This window comes from Haliotis cracherodii, unplaced genomic scaffold (genome assembly GCF_022045235.1).
Source record: "Haliotis cracherodii isolate W230 unplaced genomic scaffold, xgHalCrac1.p SCAF_10, whole genome shotgun sequence".
Lineage (NCBI taxonomy): Eukaryota > Metazoa > Mollusca > Gastropoda > Lepetellida > Haliotidae > Haliotis > Haliotis cracherodii.
In genome coordinates, this window is record NW_027266265.1 from 25,088,560 (window position 1) to 25,110,923 (window position 22,364).

At 39.5% G+C, this 22,364-nt stretch overlaps 2 protein-coding genes across 5 annotated transcripts in view; one reads left to right on the forward strand and one right to left on the reverse strand.

Annotated features, from left to right (window-relative positions):
* LOC139454198 (vacuolar protein sorting-associated protein 35-like) overlaps positions 1–22,364 on the reverse strand; it is a 108,423-nt gene that overhangs the window by 75,785 nt on the left and 10,274 nt on the right. Inside the window, exon 1 of one of the 4 annotated variants that reach the window (XM_071235767.1) lies at positions 5,354–5,403. The exons of 1 other annotated variant lie outside the window; for it this stretch is intronic. In XM_071235767.1, coding sequence (XP_071091868.1) covers positions 5,354–5,356 — 3 coding nt within the window. In that variant the 5' untranslated portion in view covers positions 5,357–5,403. Of the gene's footprint in view, positions 1–1,907; positions 2,745–3,556; positions 3,576–5,353; positions 5,404–22,364 lie in introns of those variants that run through there. 2 more of the 4 variants (XM_071235769.1, XM_071235770.1) reach the window with 2 other exon arrangements.
* On the forward strand, positions 20,188–21,126 carry LOC139444270 (FMRFamide receptor-like). The gene has a single exon (XM_071225199.1). It carries the CDS (start codon positions 20,188–20,190, stop codon positions 21,124–21,126), a length of 939 nt encoding a protein of 312 aa, XP_071081300.1.

Genomic DNA, 22,364 nt, shown 5'->3' on the forward strand with positions numbered 1-22,364 from the left:
ACAAGGACATTGTGAGCACTACAAATACACAAGGACATTGTGAGGACTACAAATACACAAGGACATTGTGAGCACTACATATACACAAGGACATTGTGAGCACTACATATACACAAGGACATTGTGAGCACTACAAATACACAAGGACATTGTGAGGACTACAAATACACAAGGACATTGTGAGCACTACAAACACACAAGGACATTGTGAGCACTACATATACACAAGGACATTGTGAGCACTACAAATACACAAGGACATTGTGAGCACTACATATACACAAGGACATTGTGAGCACTACAAATGCACAAGGACATTGTGAGCACTACAAATACACAAGGACATTGTGAGCACTACAAATACACAAGGACATTGTGAGCACTACAAATACACAAGGACATTGTGAGCACTACATATACACAAGGACATTGTGAGCACTACAAATACACAAGGACATTGTGAGCACTACAAATACACAAGGACATTGTGAGCACTACAAATGCACAAGGACAATGTGAGCACTACAAATACACAAGGACATTGTGAGGACTACAAATACACAAGGACATTGTGAGCACTACAAATACACAAGGACATTGTGAGCACTACATATACACAAGGACATTGTGAGCACTACATATACACAAGGACATTGTGAGCACTACAAATACACAAGGACATTGTGAGGACTACAAATACACAAGGACATTGTGAGCACTACAAATACACAAGGACATTGTGAGCACTACATATGCACAAGGACATTGTGAGCACTACAAATGCACAAGGACATTGTGAGCACTACATATACACAAGGACATTGTGAGCACTACAAATACACAAGGACATTGTGAGCACTACAAATACACAAGGACATTGTGAGCACTACATATACACAAGGACATTGTGAGCACTACAAATGCACAAGGACATTGTGAGCACTACAAATCCTTGACATTGTGAGCACTACAAATGCACAAGGACATTGTGAGCACTACAAATACACAAGGACATTGGGAGCACTACAAATACACAAGGACATTGTGAGCACTACATATACACAAGGTCATTGTGAGTACTACAAATGCACAAGGACATTTGAGCACTACAAATGCACAAGGACATTGTGAGCACTACAAATCCATAATGACATTGTGAGCACTACAAATACACAAGGACATTGTGAGCACTAAAAATGCACAAGGACATTGTGAGCACTACAAATACACAAGGACATTGTGAGCACTACAAATACACAAGGACATTGTGAGCACTACATATACACTATACACAAGGACATTGTGAGCACTACAAATGCACAAGCCAAATTCGAGCACTACAAATACACAAGGACATTGTGAGCACTACAAATACACAAGGACATTGTGAGCACTTAAACTTGGCATATTAATATTGACATTCAACGTTGTTTGTATAAGGATGGCTAAGAATACAACATTGGTAGTTAATAATTCAACAATCAGCCGTTTCCTTAGGGTGCAACCTGGCAATGCGTGTGCAGCTTTCTCAAAGCTCTATATACTAAAAAACAATAAGAAGTCAATTCTAAAATCATGTTCATAATTGCATTTATATACACAAACATCACAAAGTTAGAAACATCTGCATTCAATGGAAAATCCAACTTCAAACTTGGTTCAGTATAAGTGAGCGAGACGTTTGACTCATTTCATCATGGCTATGTTATTTCACACGTGTCAACAGATAACTAATCATTAAAGTGGTATGAACACTATCTACTTCAACCTCATACCAGATACAAATCCCTTGCCTCTGACTAGCAAAAGCATTTCCACTCAGAATACATCACTTACAGTCTTGGGACATAGTGGTTCTGGATGGGGAAGCATAAGCTCAATGCAGTACAATTCTAAATTTTACTTACAATAATAACTGCTAACAGCTGCCCTCTGTAGTTAAGAGAAACAACATTCCAACTTTCATTAGCCTAGCCGGCGCCATTTTAATTAGCCTGCGTACTCACCAGAAGCCAATTAGCGCCAGCGACCGACCAAACTGGGCTTCTGGCCTACTGGTAAATAATGATGCTTACTAGGGCTGGGACGAGACCAAATTTATTACCCGGCTACCCTCCACCTTATTACCCGACCCTACCCGGGTACCCGTTGTTGATATTTTGAGATAGGTACAACCTGTCTGATTTGGAAAAATTTGACCGTAGCCCTGGCAAAATGTATTTATTTACATGTGTAAAACGATCTGGTCATTCATACACTGAAGTTTACTGCTTGGAGTTTGCATATAATGCAACAATTAAAGGTCAAGGTAATAAAGCACTCAGTGGTTCGCATTGTGTTTTGGGTAATTATTTGATCTACGATTAGGTTATATATTCAGATCTGATGTGGTGAATGTACTACATGTTATTTAATATGCACGTGGCAGCACAGCAAGAGAGGAATGATCAGTAGAGTTGCAAAAAACATGGATCAAAGGATTTAACGATAATATGTTGATTGATTAATCACTGTTATCTTGCACATTGGATTTGTCAAAAGTAAGAGTTTATATACTAAAGCAGATTGAATACACCCATATCTGAGCATGAAGTGCCAATGTAAAAACAACATGCTTTGTTCAAAGGATTAGCCAATAATACATTGATTGCTTGCTCATTGTTGTCTCACTCAATGGATTTTTAAAAGAATCCTTGACATCATGAACATAGTGGTCAACTGAGCTATCTCAGCTGACCAATGAGACTTGATGTCTATGTGAAACCCCTGAAACATACTTACGTGATCAGTTGAGAGACGAACATGGGTCACAATACCCAGAAACACTGAATACATGTATATATTTTAAAATATTAGCTTGTTACAAAATCATGTGACATCGGACAAGTTTCTTTGTACAGTTTCTGATGAATGGGATAGTGTTCCTTTATGTGGATATCTGCAGTTACATTCCTCACTGCCTGATATTATACATAAAACCTTTGTCAGTTGTAATTATCATATTTGCATATGATTTTCCTTCATTTGCTGTAGCATAACCCGGGTGCCGTCAACATGACGGATCAAATTGTTCCCTATGTGAAACATATCCAGCAATAGCAATCAGTTGTTCCACAGTGCTACAGTTATGGTTTTTATTATTTTAAACATACTTAGTAAAAGCTGCAAATCAAAACAACTTGATGTTGGAATATTTTACATCTGATATAAGAATAGTTTCAGATACTATTTGTCCAATCTTTACATCAAAATTCTTTGAAGTAATATTTATTTCCTACTAACTAAATCACCGGTAGATAGGTAGAAAATGTGCATACAGCTGATTGCTATTTCCAGCTTATTTTGCGTGAAAATACACACGGTAATCTTTATTCAAAGGGCAAGTACACACGAAAATCAACCTATTTTTCTTGTACTTTTTCGACATGAAAAGTATTTACCAAGTAGTTTCATAGCCAAACAATACAAATATCACAAGTAACTAATTTATTTAATTCACTGAATCGATTCATATTTTTCACATTTACTGAGAGTTCTATTTCCATAATAAACACACCATGACTAATGCTTCTTGCAATATGATGTCACTGGTGCCAATTGATAAAGGAATGAAGTCATAAGACTTTATTAGACCCGTTTCACGTGGTGTAAGTAGAGGTGTGTACTTCTAGGTTCTTAGATGCGCAGCCTGCTGTTTTGTTTGGTGTTGTTCAAAATACGGATGGTGTACAATCCTTATATGGAAACGGGCTAAAGGTGACAGCACTCTCATCCAGACCCTGACTGGGCTGTTTTTGTAAACAAACGCTGTAAAGTTGAAGTAACTCAGGTAAGTTTGCTGTATAGTTATTAAACAGATAAAATCTTACAACAGTAATATTTTTAAGACATGAATTTTAGCAGGATTAAAGTCATATTTGTTCATAGTTACTGTAGATAATCATAAATATCTGCAATTGTGTCTTGTTCTTATTATCACTTCTGGTTAGCTGATCATTGCAATATGTAACTAATTCATGTAATTTTGGTGGAGAAAGTTGAGTTTTAAGTAATTTCGAATTTCATGTTTGTGTTAAGTGTTACAGCCATTCTCATTCAGGAGCGGGGACAATGCCTATGAATAGCACTACTCCTCAATGCCGAGGACAGTCAGTATGTAGAGGGCCCATCTGAAGAATAGAACCATGAAGGTCACTCGTTACACACGCGCACAGCAACTTATATTGATGATATATGCATAATTTCTCTTAAATATACCATGTTAATAATTCAATAAAAACCAAAACATTTGTGTTTATTACTACTGGTTTCAAAACTTTTTGAAATATTGTGGACATGTTTCAATATCACTGATGTAATTTTATAACCTTACAAGTTACGTATGTTTACATAACTGTCTCCCAAATAAACATTTATGGTATTGGAGATTTATTGTCAGATTTGTTTTATAAAAATAAAGAACAAGTCAATAATTAATACAAATCCTTGCTCACAGTCTAGAAAAAAACAAGTGAAAATGTCTGTCACTGATGAAAGTAAATCATATTATGTTTTCTAAACTTTATTTCAAGTGTTCATATAAAACATTAATTGAATATTTCTTAAGTCTGAACTTATTGAAAATGCTAGTTACAACTACAAAACCATTTTAGCCTGAAACCATTCCAGATGATTGCTGAAGGGAACAACACCAAAAAATGATATGACTTACCCATTCCTTGATTATGGCGTTCTAATGTTATTCCTTATTTCATTGCAAATCATAAATCATGAGACATATATTATGAAGGGACTAACCTTGAGCTCATTACCTTGCAACATTGTTTCATTACGACTAAAAATTGATTTTTGATTTTTGATAGTCATATTGATCGACTGAAAACGCGGAACTGTGCATTAGAAACAGACGTTAAAATTTCAGTTGCCAGTTGGGCTAGGGACAGTTCAGTATCTTTAGCCCGACCTAGATTTTGCAAGCCATAGGCTAGAGCAACAGTAAACTATTTGGCACAGTGCACATCACACCAAGTAGAATCATACAATGGATCAAGATGGTACAAATTGATCAGGAATGACTGTAATATGACCAACAGTCCTGAACAATGGTTGCAGTCCATCCCATCAAACACACCTCTAAAGAAAAAAAACCCTGACATTAGGGAGGGCGGGTGCTTGATGTAAACTAATAATGTCATTTGGACGCCTCCAACTGGCTGTCGCTGGTGGTGATAGTCCATTAGTTCGCTAACATTATTAGACCCTATGATCTTTTTTGGTTATGCTTAGATCTATATCATATTCGATTCGCCGTTTAGAATCTACACTACAGAAATAAAAACAAGCAAGTACCCACCATCTTGTAATCATGTGACCAATATCATGAGTGTATTTATACGAACTGACTCTGTCCGAGTACAACGTTCTAGGTCGAAAACATAAATTTGCCCAATGCCGAAACTGTACACAGCTTTTTAGTCAAAACGGTCATGTATTGGCGCGTCAATTTCCTTCCACTGTGGGTTTAATTTGTTTGATAAATAAAATAACTATAATTAAGAATATTGACTTTCATTTTGTGTTTATTTGAGATTATTTAGAGTCAAATAAATACCAAGTAATTCCGTGGCATTTGATTCCATATTTAGCGAAAGAATATGTTTAGTAGACGCGCCAACTAACGGAATGCAGGAGAAAATGGCTTAATTGAAGAATGTCCCTAGCCAATTTGGAGAAGATGACCCTAACCTTCATTTTGTCATAATGGCCACAAATTTGGGAGAAACAAAACTAACGCAAATCCGAAGTGATTTAGTTTATTAATTGTTAACAAGTTCAGTTAATTTATTGTCAAACTACTCTGCATAATATTATGTCAAGTGGTCTGTCACAAGGTCACATAGTCTCCATATAAACAATCATCTTATTTCCACCATGGCAGCTTCCTATTCCGACACAACAAGCATCAGACATCCATCCACCTGTGTTTTATCCATATGGCTCCCTTATCAGCGAATTTTGAACTTCGGATAGAAGCGTCGACTGTGGTCAGGCTGGCAGCAGGTATATATCGTTCATGTCGTTTTCGTGTTATTCTTTATTTACTAGGAAACTCCAGACGCCAGTGCTACACTGCCACATCACGTTGTACGTGGCGTCTTCTATAGGACACGCGTAAATAATCATGATACACGTCTGCTCCTCGATAAAAGTTACAGCAAACCCCTCCGCTGATGTTTGATATTTATAAAGCGATTTTACTTCAAATACAAACTTCAAAAATAGTCCTCTGTGTGACTTGCATTCGGTACTGAGAACGACAGCCAATGAATGCAGTGTTATTGTCGTCGCAACCTACGAGAAATCGACAAGCACTTGTTTTCTCGTTGAGGTAGACAGGACCCAGTCAATCACAACGGACGATGGGACATGGGTAATGGAACAGTGGACTTATTGGTTATCTACTACTCTTAAAGTTCCTGATATATTGTTAATTTCTCAGTTTTATTTTTTAACCTTGAAATGCATGACATTTGTTTGAAAGTTTATCACAATAACGAGAGGGAGAGTCTAGAGTTTTTGGAGAAGTATATGGGACGGGAAGAGGTCAAGACGGTAACACGTCAAAATGGCCACTATCAAAACCTTGGTCAGGACGGCCCCGCTAATTTTCGTGGTCATTTTGACATTTAGGGTAGCTGTTTTTACTTTACATGTGGCCATGTTGAAGTGTGGCTGGTTTGATTATAACTTGTGTGTAATTGCATGAACAGAAAGTACTTAGGTCTACATTTCTATTTTTTAAATAGTTGTTTATGACATGTCATATTTGGTCATCTAGTTTCTTAAAATTCCCGATATGTAGTTAGTTGTTAATTTTTATTTCTATTTAAACCCTGAAATGCATGACATGTCTCAGAAAGTTGACCCCAAAAATGAAATGGTGAGAGCTTTTGGAAGTCCGTGTGACAGGAAGAAGTCAAAATGGCCACTGAGACCTTATTCAAAAAGACCACACAAAACTAAAAAAGGCCACAGACTATTGTCAGAACGGCCCCATTACTTTTGGTTTGTGGTCATATTGACTTTTTAATCTTCTCTCAGTCCAAATATAATCACCTGGTCATGAATTCTTAAAGGTTCTTGAATTTGAAGGTGAACATGTACGCATGAATTATCAGAGATCTTAAACAGAGTGGGAATAAACATTGTCTTGAAAGCAACTGCCATACTTTCTACTTTCCTTTGTCTCCCTTCCATTAGTCTCTCTCCCAATCAGTCGTCTTTGACATCGTGAGTCCAACCAGTGTACGGCTCTTAGACGTCTCTTTGTTTCTACACACTCATGCATATTTCATGTATCGGTGATCCGTTGATGTGCCAAAGCCAGGTAGCAGAAGATGTTTTTATATGGGAGCAGGAGCCCGAACTGTTGTGTCTTCAGGGGCACTCACTCCCAAGGCAAAAAGAATAACCATTTAGGAACAAGGACATTCTTTACGGTTACAGTGTTTATCGAGCGAGAAAAACTTCATAGAGTATCCATATCAGTTTCTATTCCTATTCAATAAAATCCAATATCAGAAATGATGGTCATTTTAGGCAGGCGTGGTGTCTTGTAAGAGAGTCACGGTATCTCGCAATAGGGGTAATACACCCAGCAACACAAACTCAATTATTGTATAGATCTGAAACCACACGGCATTGAATGGATGATACATTAAAAGGTGAATACAAAAGGTGTATCAAGATTATTGAATTATTCTTAACTAAATAATGTATGTCATATATAATTTTAACTCTCAGATTTTGTAATTCAGGAAATATATCCTTCGATAATAGGATATAAGAGTGTACTTATCTTGGCTTTCCAGTTTGAACTACTATATTCAAGTAATATTAGAGTAAGTCTCTTGTGTAACCAATAATGAAATCTCCTAAAAACAGGAATAATATGGATATGGGTGAATTGGTTAATCACATGTATATGTTGACAACCTTATGCTAATTAGGTATCTTTCTTCATGTTAAAATGCGACTACAGTGTGTCCAAACGTATCAAAACCTGTCCTGCTTTAAGGCAGAATTCAAAGCTTCGTGTAAAAACTTTCTCAGAAAGAAAAATCGCAAAGTCACACAAAGTCGCACAGAATGCAGTAAATGATTACAGTAAGCCAGAAGAGAGTATCAAGGCCAGTGTTTTAAAAACCTGCGAAATTGTAAATACATAAACCCTAAATGATCCAGGAATATCCTTACAGTAAGACAAACGCGATTGAGATTATCATGATATTAACTATTTCAAATATATCAACAGAGCAGTGAAAACATCCTAGATGGTGAAACAACACATTCAGTTTCTTGATTATAGTCAGTGAAAGCGGAATCGTGTCAAACATCTTAAAACAGCAAAACACGTGGATTAGATAATATTTACAACAAAATATAGTTGCAAGCAACGATGCGGGCTCCAAGCGATATCAAATAGAAGTGCTGATGCTTGTTTACATTCGTGGTAGTGCATTTCACAATATCTCACTTTGGTTATACAGAGAACTAAACCAATGAAAATGGGTTTTTCATGGCTGAAGATGATTATTTTTAAGACAATTATCCAAGCTGACTCATAAGTCACTTCCGGTCTCGGGAAGGATATATGCACTACTGTACACTCTTATACATATCATCTATCCTGAGTGCCCATTGAACCAATTAGTATTTAGGTGGTTATGGATCATGTGTTCACAGTTTGTATTAACCGAGAAAGGCGATGGGGTCAAACGCAAACAAAAGACCTGGGGAACAATGCAGTTTACTGAGTGCATTAACCGGTACAAGTAGGTCAATCACCGCGATATAGCGCTACTGCTGTCTGGCTATAATGTTACAGTGGCTGGCTGGCCCTTGCCACGAAATACACCTTGTCAGTGCCGGCTGAAGCAGGGTTTGGGTGCTTATACACAATATGTTCGAAGTTTATTTGTCCATGGGGCTATACCATCGATGTACGACCCCGCATCACTGCCGAGGATACCACCTTCCCACATAGCCAAATCAGCATGTTGACATGTTGTACGCACATGCTTTCTATAGATAAGTAAGTATGTCTCTCTGCCGCTAGTAAAATCGGCAAACTATAGGAATAACATAGTTGCAGTTCACCAGGGAATAGGATACAGAATCACAGAGCACACGTCACGTTGTCCTGTATTATGCAAAGAAATAAATATGCCTTTTGGAGATGATAGCATTTTCGAACAACAAATAGGGTTTGTTTGTAAATTTAAACTGCTGTTTCTTTCAGTGTCTTCAATGAACCAGTTGGAAATGTCACTAAAATCGCTTTGTCTCCCCCTGCCACCCTTCCCACTCGAAATAACATTTTTAAAAACGTCAGATCACAGTTTGGTATATGTATGATTCGGATGAGTAAATACTAAAAAGGGCCTAGTCTGACAGTTATTGGATGATCTGCTGAGGTACAATAGGTTTCAGTCTGTTGTTACAGATGAATCCTGTTTAATATTTCTTCCCGTAGCCTTCGATTCTATGCCGCTACAATTAAACATGGCTATGGGCAAGCCCAGTGTACATACACACACGAAATTTGGTCGAAATCGGACCAGTAGTAGCTAAGCTGTAATCCGAAAACCATAGCCATAGAACACAGTTGCAGTTCATCAGGAAACAGGGCACAACATCACATCACATCACAGAATCACCGGGTCGGTAGTAATTCAAGAAATAAGTATGCCTATTGGAGAAGTCCGTTGTGAGCACGTTATCAGTGTTCTAAGTAGATTGAAATGCCGTGAACGGGGCTTATTCCGACAAATTTACTGCAGCTTCTTTCACTGCTTCAAAAATAGATTTCTATAGTCCGTTTCTTCTTGCGTTGTTCACCAGCAGAATGTACACTGTATCTCACTAACACTGACAACTGTTCTCGGCACTCCACAGCGGATGAACACAATCGCAGTTCCCTGAAAATTATAAGCAAAGTCCACGTACTTGTTTCTGTAATCCACAAACCTATACCACAGGTCTACCGACAATACTATAGCGTATATAGAAAGACTGTATAAGATATCCAACTTTCAGTCACAAACTCACCTCAAATCCCACAGTCTGAAAGAGATTTATGAATGAGGTGTTCACGGTCGTGATCATGTTTTGACTGTAGAACCCCACACGTGGCTATCGGACCAACCCGCTACCAGCAGCTTAATTAAAGGGGCACTGATCTAACGCAATTCCCCGGACTGGTTGTTGCCTTTGTTATTGTTTTTTCCCCCCGTGAGTACCCGGATGATACGCAACGCAACTGAGCGTGACCAGAGACTGGGCTACCGTCTGCAAGGACAGCTAAATAAACTTGGAGGCTGGAGGCAATATTTGTTTTACGCATTTTTGCATAAACACTGATTGGTTAACTGTGATCTCTAAAGATTTCGACAAAGGGCGCATGTTAATTAATTTCTTCAGCCTAAACAAACAGACAAAAAGAACGGCGGAGCTCATCAGATGTCGTCATTTGGAAATACCCCAGATGGTTATAGTTTAATACTGAAAAAAGTATCTATGCAGTGAAAGCATTTTCAGATTTCGGATTGCGTCGATAATACGATTACTACTCCCTTGTTGTCATCCACGTTTTCTCGTATAACCCTACACTTGTGTATTTGTCGTCATTCACTTGATGCTCAGTTAAAGAATTTATTACAGGTACAATTAGTGGTAGCACCACTAAGATTACCTGACAAAGGTTCCCATTTGGCATTTATTGTGTCTGGGGTAATTATTCAATCTAAATCCAGGTTTGAAGTGAGGTAAAATGTGTATTATGTAATATGCACGTGGCAGCCCAGCAAGAGGTGAATGATCAGTTGATTTACTTTTTTTGGTAAATCAACGGATCGTTCCTAGTCATCAAAGGATTAACAGAAAATACGTTGATTGATTAATCACTGTTATCTTGCACAGTGGATATGTCAAAAGTGAGTGTTTACATGTCTAGGTTTACTAAAACAAAGGGAATACACTCATATCATGGCGTGAAGTGCTGATGTAAAAACAACATACTTTGTTCAAAGGGTTAACTGATAATACGTTGATTGATTGATCATTGTTATCTATCACTCAATGGATTTTTTAGGAACCGTGAACGTTATGAAAATAGTTGTCACGTGGGCTTTCTCACCCGACCCTTGAGACTTGACACCTATGTGAAACACCTGAAACAATCCAAGTGATCAGTTGAGAAACGAACGCGGGTTATGATATCCCGAAACGATATATATCTTTCAAAATATTTGATTGTTACAGAGACACGTGACATCGAATAGGTTTCTTTGTATAGCTGCAGACGAGTGGGATATTGTTCCTTTGTGTGGATATTCACGGATACATTCCTCGAACAAGGAAGCTGCCTAAAATTTATACACATAAATTTGGTAGGTTGCAATTATGGTCTTGCATTTTGTTTTCCTTCATTTGAACCGATTCGTTCTTGTTTCTCTACGTCTTGGTTGGGACATTCTTCAATGCGCGATAGACGTTGTTTTCACAGGTCTTTTCCTTTGTAAGCGTGTATATATTACCGTCAATTTGTAAAATGTGATTCTCTCAGGCAATTTATAAAATGTGTAAATATTTCAGTCATTTTGACTAAAAAATCTGTCCAGATTGATAAAGATGATCAAAAGGGCCTACAAACATCACAACAGATTATTATGTTGCCAAACAACATAGAAATGAACTTTTCAACGTAACATTTTCAGTCTCTTGGTGATGACATTAAACATCAAAATGTTTGGAATTCGTTATCATAATAATACAGATGGAAATGTTTTTCAGTCACTTTGTAAAATAACTGAATATTAAGACGTTTAATAAATTTGAAAATGTTACACATTTTGACAGTAAAAAAAACTGTATTTTATTTTGTTGATCAATGTGACCATACGCCCTTATTACTACCCATAAAAGTGACTGATGCGCTTACGAATTGCGCAGCAGAGGTCGCGAACTAGTCTAGATTTCTGCTATACATCCGGGTACTCACTGGGGAAAAACAATAACAAAGGCAACAACCAGTCCCGGGGAATTGCGTTAGATCAGTGCGCCTTTAACACGCTATAGCGCTACCGTTGTTTCGCTATACCTTTTCCGTGGCTCAGGCTCGATATTCACTCGACTGACCCATCCACATGGGACAAAGGCAAAGTGACACGCTGTGAGGTCAATCACATGCATGCTCAATTCTTGGCTTACTAAGCGATGCTTACCTATCACCCTGTCGACTTGCCGAGAATACCACTTAATCCATGAATTATCTTCCGTATTGGCATTAATTCAAAATGTCATTCAAAGACTTTGCACTACATATTCACAGTTTGTTTCGGTCGAGAGGAGGATGGGGGCCACACAGTCAATACACGACCTGGGAAACAATACAGTTTACTAAGTGTATCGCCTGGTGCCAGTTTCCGCGTTATAACGCTACCGTTGTCTCGCTATACCGTTACCGTGACTCGAGCACCAGTGTGCTATTGGTGTAGCAAATACACTATATCGTCAAGGTGTGTATTGCCAAATGGGATCAGACAATCAGCGCACGACCTTGCATGAGTGCTGGGAATACAACTTTCAGACATAACCGAATCATCATGTTGACACGTGATTTCTATAGTCCGTTTCTGCAAACGTTAACTTTTGGCATAAGGTAGTTAGTCTCTCTGGCATCCGTAAACCATAGCGATAGAATACAGTTGCAGTTCACCAGATAAAAGGGGCAACAATAATCACATCACAGGCCTCACCGGGTCGGTATTAATTCAAGAAATAAGTATGCCTATTGGAGTAGGCCCTTCCGATCACGTTCATTGATATTTTGAGTTGATTGAAAAGCTGTGAACGGGGCTTATGCCGAAATTTTACTGCAGCTTCTTTCACTGCTTCTTAAAATATATTGCTATAGTCCGTTTCTGCTTGCGTTGTTTACCCGCAGTATGTACACTTAATTTCACTGAGACTGACAAATGATCTTGGTAGTTGATAGCGGATAAACACATTCGCAGTTCGCTGAAAATTACTAAAAGCCCACGTACTTGTTTGTGAAATCTACAAACCGACACCACAGGTTTACCGACAATACTATAGCGTATAGCGTCAAGAAAAAAGACGCTTCTTTCAGTGTCTTTACTGAACAATTTGAAGTGTCGTAAAATCTGATTGTTTTCCCCACAAAATGACATTTTCACAGTCAGATCACAGTTTGCTGTATGCAAAACGTGGAATTTTGTGAAAGCATTCAATATCGAACTGCATATTTAAATACTAAAGAGTGCCTAGTCTGACAGTTATTGAACGATCTGGTTAGGTACAATAGGTTAAAGTATGTTGTTATAGAAGAATACCTTTTCATTTTTCTCTTCTTAGCCTTCATTGCGATTTGGCTACAATTTGGTACGTCATTGGACAAGCCCAGTCTACAAACACACACGAAAGTTGGACGAAATCGGCCCTATATTAGCCGAGATATTAATGTTTAGAGTTTTGATATATGGCAAGTTTATGGACAGTCAAAGAGTTCCCTCTTTAAAACGCTGTAGTTTCATTGTCCGTTTAGCTACAGACAAGCGGTTTGGTGTTCTGGAATCGCCAGGACATGAGGTATCAGGAAAACTTTTGACCTAAGTATGTTTTTCTCGGAAGTTGGTAGTATGGTACTTGGGCACAAAGTATGGAAAGTTTGGAAGCTTTTGAGCTGGTAGTTTGAGCTGAGCAGATTTTGAGAGACAAGTACTGAGAAAAATGGTGAAAAAAGGTGCCAAACGTAGCTAGACTGCATTGTACGATTCCCACTGTACCATTAGCTTGTGTTTATTAATCACCATCAAATATGGATCAATACCAAATATGGATCACTACCAAATAATGATGATACCAGGTATTCGCGAAAAGATGATCGTATCCTGCCCCACCAATGTTTAAAAACAAAGGTGACCCAGACACCGAAAATAATTGACAAAGTAACAATCGTAAGCAGAGTCGGCAAGCCGATTCACCTCCATAATTCACCAAGCGTTTGCATCAGTATTCTGCAGGGATTATAATACAACTTCGGATTTCTTCCCGTGTACCACTGATGTTCCACAAGGAGAACACTTTTTTTGCTATATATCTTTGCGACCAGGAGGTTTTCTTACAGGGCACAACATTAAAAGACTTAGTACTGAAACTATACCTGATATTTTAGAACGAGAACTATGTACTAAAACTATTTGTTCAGGTGTATGCCGATGGAACCATAACAATGGTTTAATGTGAAAAGGAACTGCAGGAAGTCAGAAGTCAGAAGCTTGACATAGAAAGAATTGCGTAAAAGTAAAATGTCTTGTGGACATAACATGATGTCATAGGGGTAATGGTGTCGCTGTGACAAGTCAGTTTAATACGCAGGGGCGGTAACCTTTGTTTGTTGTTTAACGCCGCACTCAGTAGTATTCCAGCTATATGACGGCGGTATGTAAATAATCGAGCCTAGACCAGACAATCGAGTGATCGACATCATGAGCATCGATCCACGCAGTTGGGATACGATGACATGCATTAACCAAGTCAGCGAGACTGACCACCCGATCCCGTTAGTCGCCTCTTACGACAAGCATGGTTTGCTGAAGACCTATTCTAACCTGGATCTTCCCGGGACCTTTGGAAAATGGACAAACTTAAGGAACGGCAGTGATGAACAAGAACTTGTAGAAAAGGGGCTAAACACGAGTACAGCACTGGGGAAGATGTTCCTTCCTATGCCACCGTAAATAGGTGCACAGCGGACTAAGCATGGCAGAGATGGTCTTGGAGACGACCATCGTCCTGGAAGGTCGTTTCCAGAGAATCCACGATTTGGTGATGATCGACCGGCAAATGTCTGAGCGTCTATTAGGCAACTCGTAGGTAAGAGTACATTCCTTTATTACAGAAACTTTGGCAATGAAGAAAAATATGAGCTTGTTGGGTTACAAAGCTCAATAACAATAAGTGTATCAATTGCCGGATATGTCAGCTTTGATTTATCTCGCGTTCTTGAAAACAAAATGGAAATGTCGTAAGTACAGCCGATAAAAGTTATATGAAAATATTAGCCAGTAACCTTGTTCGAGGAATGTATCCGCAGATATCCACACACGGGACCAAGTGGTTATATTAATGCATTCGGTCGTCACGCCGAAGACCCGGGTTCGATTCCCGACATGGGTACAATGTGTGAAGCCCATTTGTGGTGTCCCCCGCCGTGATATTGCTGGAATATTGCTAAAAGCGGCGTAAAACCATACTCACTCACTTACTCAAATAATTACCTTGACACCCTCATGGGCAGCGGTGAACGTTATTGAGATACGGTGTATTTTGCAGTCATAGTAGTTCTACCACTAATTAAACCTGTCATAAAGTCATTAACTGAGCATCAAGTTGAATGACAAATACACAGGTGTAGGGTTATACCACGAAACATGGATGCGAGAAGCGATTATATTATATTATATTATATTATATTATATTATATTATATTATATTATATTATATTATATTATATTATATTATATTATATTATATTATATTATATTATATTATGAAATTTGCTTCATTGTTGCATACGTACTCGTATTTGCTGAATACTACACTACATAATTGTACATACTTATTTACACATGCTGACGGATTTTGCAATGTTATAGTAAGCACCATCCAATCAAATGCGAAGATTCAAGGGGATTTCTTTTCGCTGTCAGCGAGGTTGTTCGAAGGGTGGAGTCGGCTATCGCCTACAGTCACTTTGCCTACAGAAATTGTAGCATGGTGTGGTAGTTTGCCTACACTAATAATAATACATCCCTAACTGACAAATGGATTAGTCCACTCACTATCTCGTTACAGGTTAAAAAATTCTAACAAAGATACTGTAAACAGCATATCAAGATAAAACTTGTAACTCTCTGATCATGTTATGTTGTTACAATGTATTTACCTGAGTATCTCACATGAGAAGAGAGAAGCCAGCATATAATAACAACAAAGTATAATATCAGTAACAACATTTAATCAAGTATGAAGGCTCAGCCATAAAAGATGATACTGGTTAGTCCAAACATGCAGCTACAGTGAGTAATAGGGATTAAGGACTCAAACTGGAGTTAAGCTACAGTGAGTAATAGGGATTAAGGACTCAAACTGGAGTTAAGCTACAGTGAGTAATGGGGATTAAGGACTCAAACTGGAGTTAAGCTACAGTGAGTAATGGGGATTCAGGACCCAAACTGGAGTTTAGCTACAGTGAGTAATGGGGATTAAGGACTCAAACTGGAGTTAAGCTACAGTGAGTAATAGGGATTAAGGACTCAAACTGGAGTTAAGCTACAGTGAGTAATGGGGATTCAGGACCCAAACTGGAGTTTAGCTACAGTGAGTAATAGGGATTAAGGACTCACACTGGAGTTAAGCTACAGTGAGTAATAGGGATTAAGGACTCAAACTGGAGTTAAGCTACAGTGAGTAATGGGGATTAAGGACTCAAACTGGAGTTAAGCTACAGTGAGTAATAGGGATTAAGGACTCAAACTGGAGTTAAGCTACAGTGAGTAATGGGGATTCAGGACCCAAACTGGAGTTTAGCTACAGCGAGTAATAGGGATTAAGGACTCAAACTGGAGTTAAGCTACAGTGAGTAATAGGGATTAAGGACTCAAACTGGAGTTTAGCTACAGTGAGTAATAGGGATTAAGGACTCAAACTGGAGTTTAGCTACAGTGATTAATAGGGATTAAGGACTCAAACTGGAGTTAAGCTACAGTGAGTAATAGGGATTAAGGACTCAAACTGGAGATAAGCTACAGTGAGTAATACGGATTAAGGACTCAAACTGGAGTTAAGCTACAGTGAGTAATGGGGATTAAGGACTCAAACTGGAGTTAAGCTACAGTGAGTAATGGGGATTAAGGACTCAAACTGGAGTTAAGCTACAGTGAGTAATGGGGATTAAGGACTCAAACTGGAGTTAAGCTACAGTGAGTAATGGGGATTAAGGACTCAAACTGGAGTTAAGCTACAGTGAGTAATGGGGATTCAGGACCCAAACTGGAGTTAAGCTGCAGTGAGTAATAGGGATTAAGGACTCAAACTGGAGTTTAGCTACAGTGAGTAATAGGGATTAAGGACTCAAACTGGAGTTAAGCTACAGTGAGTAATAGGGATTAAGGACTCAAACTGGAGTTAAGCTACAGTGAGTAATGGGGATTAAGGACTCAAACTGGAGTTAAGCTACAGTAAGTAAGGGGGATTAAGGACTCAAACTGGAGTTTAGCTATAAAAATATGCAGGAAAAATCTAAGTAAGTAAGCCTAGGTTTCATCAGATGCCTTGGCAAATCCACAGCGTGTAGAGTATGTCTTGTCCCAGAGAGGAGGGAGGCAGGTGCTCCTTGATGGGTACAGATACAGACTGAACAATCGCCGTCAGACCTGTGTACGCTGGAAGTGTGTTGATACCGGGTGCCTTGACAATGTACAACTGTTGGTGATTTTGTCCGAAACAGTGCGCCCCAGAATCATCCTGCCGAAGATGAGGCCAACACCAGGTTCCTTAGCAATCTCCGAGGTCGAGTCCAGGAAGAGACAACGCCTGTTCAGGCCATCTACAACTAGGAGCTGCAAATCCTGAACAGAGAAGAAGCTGCTACCCTTCAGTCCTACAACACGTTGAAGAGTGGATTGTACTGTCGACGAAGAAAGACAACACCTGCCCTACCAAGGTCTTTGACTCAGGTTGACCTGCCCGACACATGGGAGACAACAACAGATGGCCAGCGCTTCCTCTGCATTGATGATGGACAAGATGACAGAATCTTCAACAATTACATGGTGACCATATGGGTGGATGACGACGCCCGGTTCAAGCCATCAATTTGGAACCGCAGTGACAACACAGGTCCAAGGACAAACAATCATCTAGAAGGATAGCACAGTCACCTCAGACGGTCCAGCGTGCCCATCCAAACATCTTCGCCTTGATCCGAGTTTTGCAGCAACTGGAGAAGACCGAGAGAAACAAACTGGCACAGTTCCAGCATGGTGCGCGTCCTCCTCCTCGCAAACGAATCTATGTTGAATTTGGTTGGGTGGTTGGTTTGGTGTTTAATGCCGCACTCAGCAATATTCCAGCTACATGACGGCGGTCTGTAAATAATCGAATCTGGACCAGACAATCCAGTGATTAAATGTCATGAGCATCGATCCACGCAATTGGGATCGATGACATGCATCAATCAAGTCAGCGAGCCTGATCACCCGATCCCGTTAGTCGCCTTTTACGACAAGCATAGTCACCACTTACGGCAAGCATGGGTTGCTGAAGACCTATTCTACCCCGGAATTTTCACGGTGAATGTTGAATTTGACCAGAGACTGCAGAGACTGAAAGATCAGCTATCAAATGGACAGAAAAGCCCCCTTGAATTCCTTGATGCTGCTGGTCACATCATTAAGCTTGACTGAGTGAGAGACATGATCAATGCAGAGTGACAAGTTATTAATGTGCTATTGTAATGAGTGAGATATGATGTAGGGAAAAGAGTGGACGTTTAATCAATATATAATATTTTCTGATGCAGTGATGTGTTATTATAATTAGTGAGACATGGTCATATCATGTGATGTCTTGATGTCATGATTTGTAATGTTTATCTTGTTGCAAAGTATAAATAAAATTGTTATCACTTATCAAGGGTTTTTTCTCAGTCTCTCATAGTGGGAGAGTACATTCATACGGAAGGTAATGGGAGCTCATTAGTGACAGCCACTGATGCATAACATTGTTTTGATAATACTGTAGGCAAAGTGCACTGTGGGCAGATAGTAGACCTAACCGTCCGAAGCCCAGATTGTTGGGTTGCTGACGCTTATTGGCATCTAGTGATTACGCAGGCCAATTAAAACGGCGCATGTAAGACGACTGAGAGTTGGAATGGTGTTTCCCTTTAAAGTATTAAAAGCTGCAAAACTGCTATATTGACTTTGCTTGCCCTTTAAGAACTCCATAGAAAACAAATACAGGAAGACGTTTGTTCATTACACACGTAGCCATCCATAACGAAAGTCATCTTTAGAAATCGTAAAACGTCTATTTCGGTAGTAATAATTGATGAAGAGAGCAGTGTCACTACACACTAGAAGCTGCGTTATAACATAAAGCTACATTCATCCTTAAATTTAGGTATCATGCATTATGTTTGTTTTTTGGTATAATATAAGTAGTAGTAACACTATGTGGCGTGTGTCTATCTTGTGAGGGCAGGTAATGCTTCTGGCAGTATGTATATGGTTATGAGCAGGGCACCCGAGTTGCCGACACGCTTGGGCGGACACGTAATGGTATGTTGGCTTCAAGCAGCAACTGTGTGTTTGATTCTAGGTCCATATTGTCTCCTGCCATCAACACGGGCTTTTCACCGCGATGTTAGCCACCAATTTGTTGATGGAATTCGGTCTTTTGACAGGATCACTACCCAACACGGAATACCACAGCTTACAGCGACCTTAGGAAATTCAGGTAACCACACCTTCAGCACTGTAATTGTTGGGTTCAGTTAGTGCAAGTGCTTCCATATGGGATGGAATTATACTTCTGGCATCACCCCACTGAGACTAACCAGATATATATCGTTTTATAACTTTTACGTACATAGTTACATAGTTCTACTTTCGTTAACAAGTTCACTTTTATGTGAAACGCCCTGCCTTGGTCTTATGCAAGACTAGACAAACTCGTTATCGCGGCATGACTCCCTCCCCACCAATATTCTATAACAGACAGTTAAACATGAGTTGATAATTTAGTTCTGTACTTCTTCAAACAATCACATTGTTTTTATCCACAGAAAGAAAGTGATGCAGACAGGCAGTTGAGTCTGACGCTATGAACACCTCGCCTAATCCGCACGAAAGCGTGCTGCTTACCTTGAGCCTGGATACCACCAGCTGTGTACCCACAACAAACAGTTCTTACAGTATTCTCAGAAATCGAGGGGCGGAATACTTCCACTTCTACAGTTCTGGAGTTGTCGGATCACTATTCGTTGTTCTTGGTATTGTGGGTAACATTTTGTCTGTGTGTGTCTTGTGCAGCAGGAAGATGAGACGTGGCTCTGTGTCTGTGTGTCGTCTCCTTGTGGGTCTGGCCGTCTATGATACCATCTTTCTCTTCTCGCATGGTGTGGCAGGGAACATACCTCACGTCCTTCATCACATGGGGATACAACTTGGTTCAGTTGGTGCAGTCATGTTCTCTGTCTTCTACCCGTTACTGCACATGTCCCGTACCGGCTCAGTGTACACGACAGTGATGGTCACCATAGAGCGATGTGTGGCAGTCACCAAACCTCTCAAGGCAGCTGTTGTCTTCACTCAGAATCGGACCCACCAAATTCTTGTGGCAGTCTTTGTATTCAGCGTGTTCTTCAACATACCGCGCTGCATGGAACATAGCCTATTAACAGATTCTCAAACAATTATCGTCTCAAAGTCTGTATTCTACCATACTACATTCTACAGTACAGTGTATTTAGTCTATTTTAATTTCATCTTCAACTTCGTCATCCCATTTACACTCATAGTATCTTTTAACATCACCATGCTCAATACCATTAGGAAAACACCACAATTTTTCCCGAAGCGAATGAAAACAGAAGCGCACATCTTTGTGCGGACAAACCAGTCCCAGAATAGCGATGCAGTTGGAACAGGAAGCAGACTTTTTGCAATTGTCTTAGCCGTGACAAGCGTCTTCTTTTTGTGCCATCTTGTTCCAGCTGTGGCCCTGGTGATGGAGCAGGTAGAGAATGCCCAAAGACTGGGGGAATGTTCGGCAACCTGCTCTAAGACATCTTCATTGGGAGACATGTTTATTATCGTCTGTTCAGCTATCAACTTTCTTTTGTACTGCTTCTTTGGACGAAAATTCAGATATACGTTTATGATGCTGTTTTGTAAATCTGTTGAAAAACACAGATCTTGTAGTGTTAAAGGGTCTTTTATAAGTTCACTGAAGAGAACGGCTGATTCCAAAGCATAACATTAAATGCATGTAACACTGTTCATGCTCTAAATAAACTTGCATTGAGTCATCATAATAGAAATAAAACACTTTGAAAAGGAGGGAAACTGAGGTATAATATACATTTAAGTAACAAGTGTGCAGAGTGAAATGCTCCTACATAAGTGTGCAGAGTGAAATGCTCCTACAGAAGTGTGCAGAGTGAAATGCTCCAACATAAGTGTGCAGAGTGAAATGCTCCTACAGAAGTGTGCAGAGTGAAATGCTCCAACATAAGTGTGAAGAGTGAAATGCTCCTACAGAAGTGTGAAGAGTGAAATGCTCCAACATAAGTGTGCAGAGTGAAATGCTCCTACAGAAGTGTGAAGAGTGAAATGCTCCAACATAAGTGTGAAGAGTGAAATGCTCCTACAGAAGTGTGAAGAGTGAAATGCTCCAACATAAGTGTGAAGAGTGAAATGCTCCTACAGAAGTGTGAAGAGTGAAATGCTCCTACAGAAGTGTGCAGAGTGAAATGCTCCAACATAAGTGTGAAGAGTGAAATGCTCCTACAGAAGTGTGAAGAGTGAAATGCTCCAACATAAGTGTGCAGAGTGAAATGCTCCTACAGAAGTGTGAAGAGTGAAATGCTCCAACATAAGTGTGAAGAGTGAAATGCTCCTACAGAAGTGTGAAGAGTGAAATGCTCCAACATAAGTGTGAAGAGTGAAATGCTCCTACAGAAGTGTGAAGAGTGAAATGCTCCTACAGAAGTGTGCAGAGTGAAATGCTCCAACAGAAGTGTGTAGAGTGAAATGCTCATGTAGAAGTCTGAAGGGTGACGTACTCATGTAGAGGTTTGAAGGATGACGGGCTCATCTAGAAATCTGAAGGGTGACGTACTCATGTAGAGGTTTGAAGGATGACGTACTCATCTAGAAGTCTGAAGGGTGACGTTCTTATGTAGAGGTCTGAAGGATGACGCACTCATCTAGAAGTCTGAAGGATGACGTACTCATGTAGAGGTCTGAAGGGTGACGTACTCATCTAGAAGTCTGAAGGGTGACGTGCTTATGTAGAGGTCTGAAGGATGACGTGCTCATCTAGAAGTTTGAAGGGTGACGTACTCATGTAGAGGTCTGAAGGATGACGTACTCATGTAGAAGTCTGAAGGGTGACGTACTCATGTAGAGGTCTGAAGGGTGACGGGTCTATGGCTTTTCGACGCTTTTTATGTAAAGGTAAAATAGGTAAGTAGATTAATTATTAGCATTGAC

What these genes read in the sequence shown, in the direction of transcription:
- LOC139444270 (XM_071225199.1), top strand. Translation starts at nt 20,188, where the DNA reads ATGAGACGTGGCTCTGTGTCTGTGTGTCGTCTCCTTGTGGGTCTGGCC.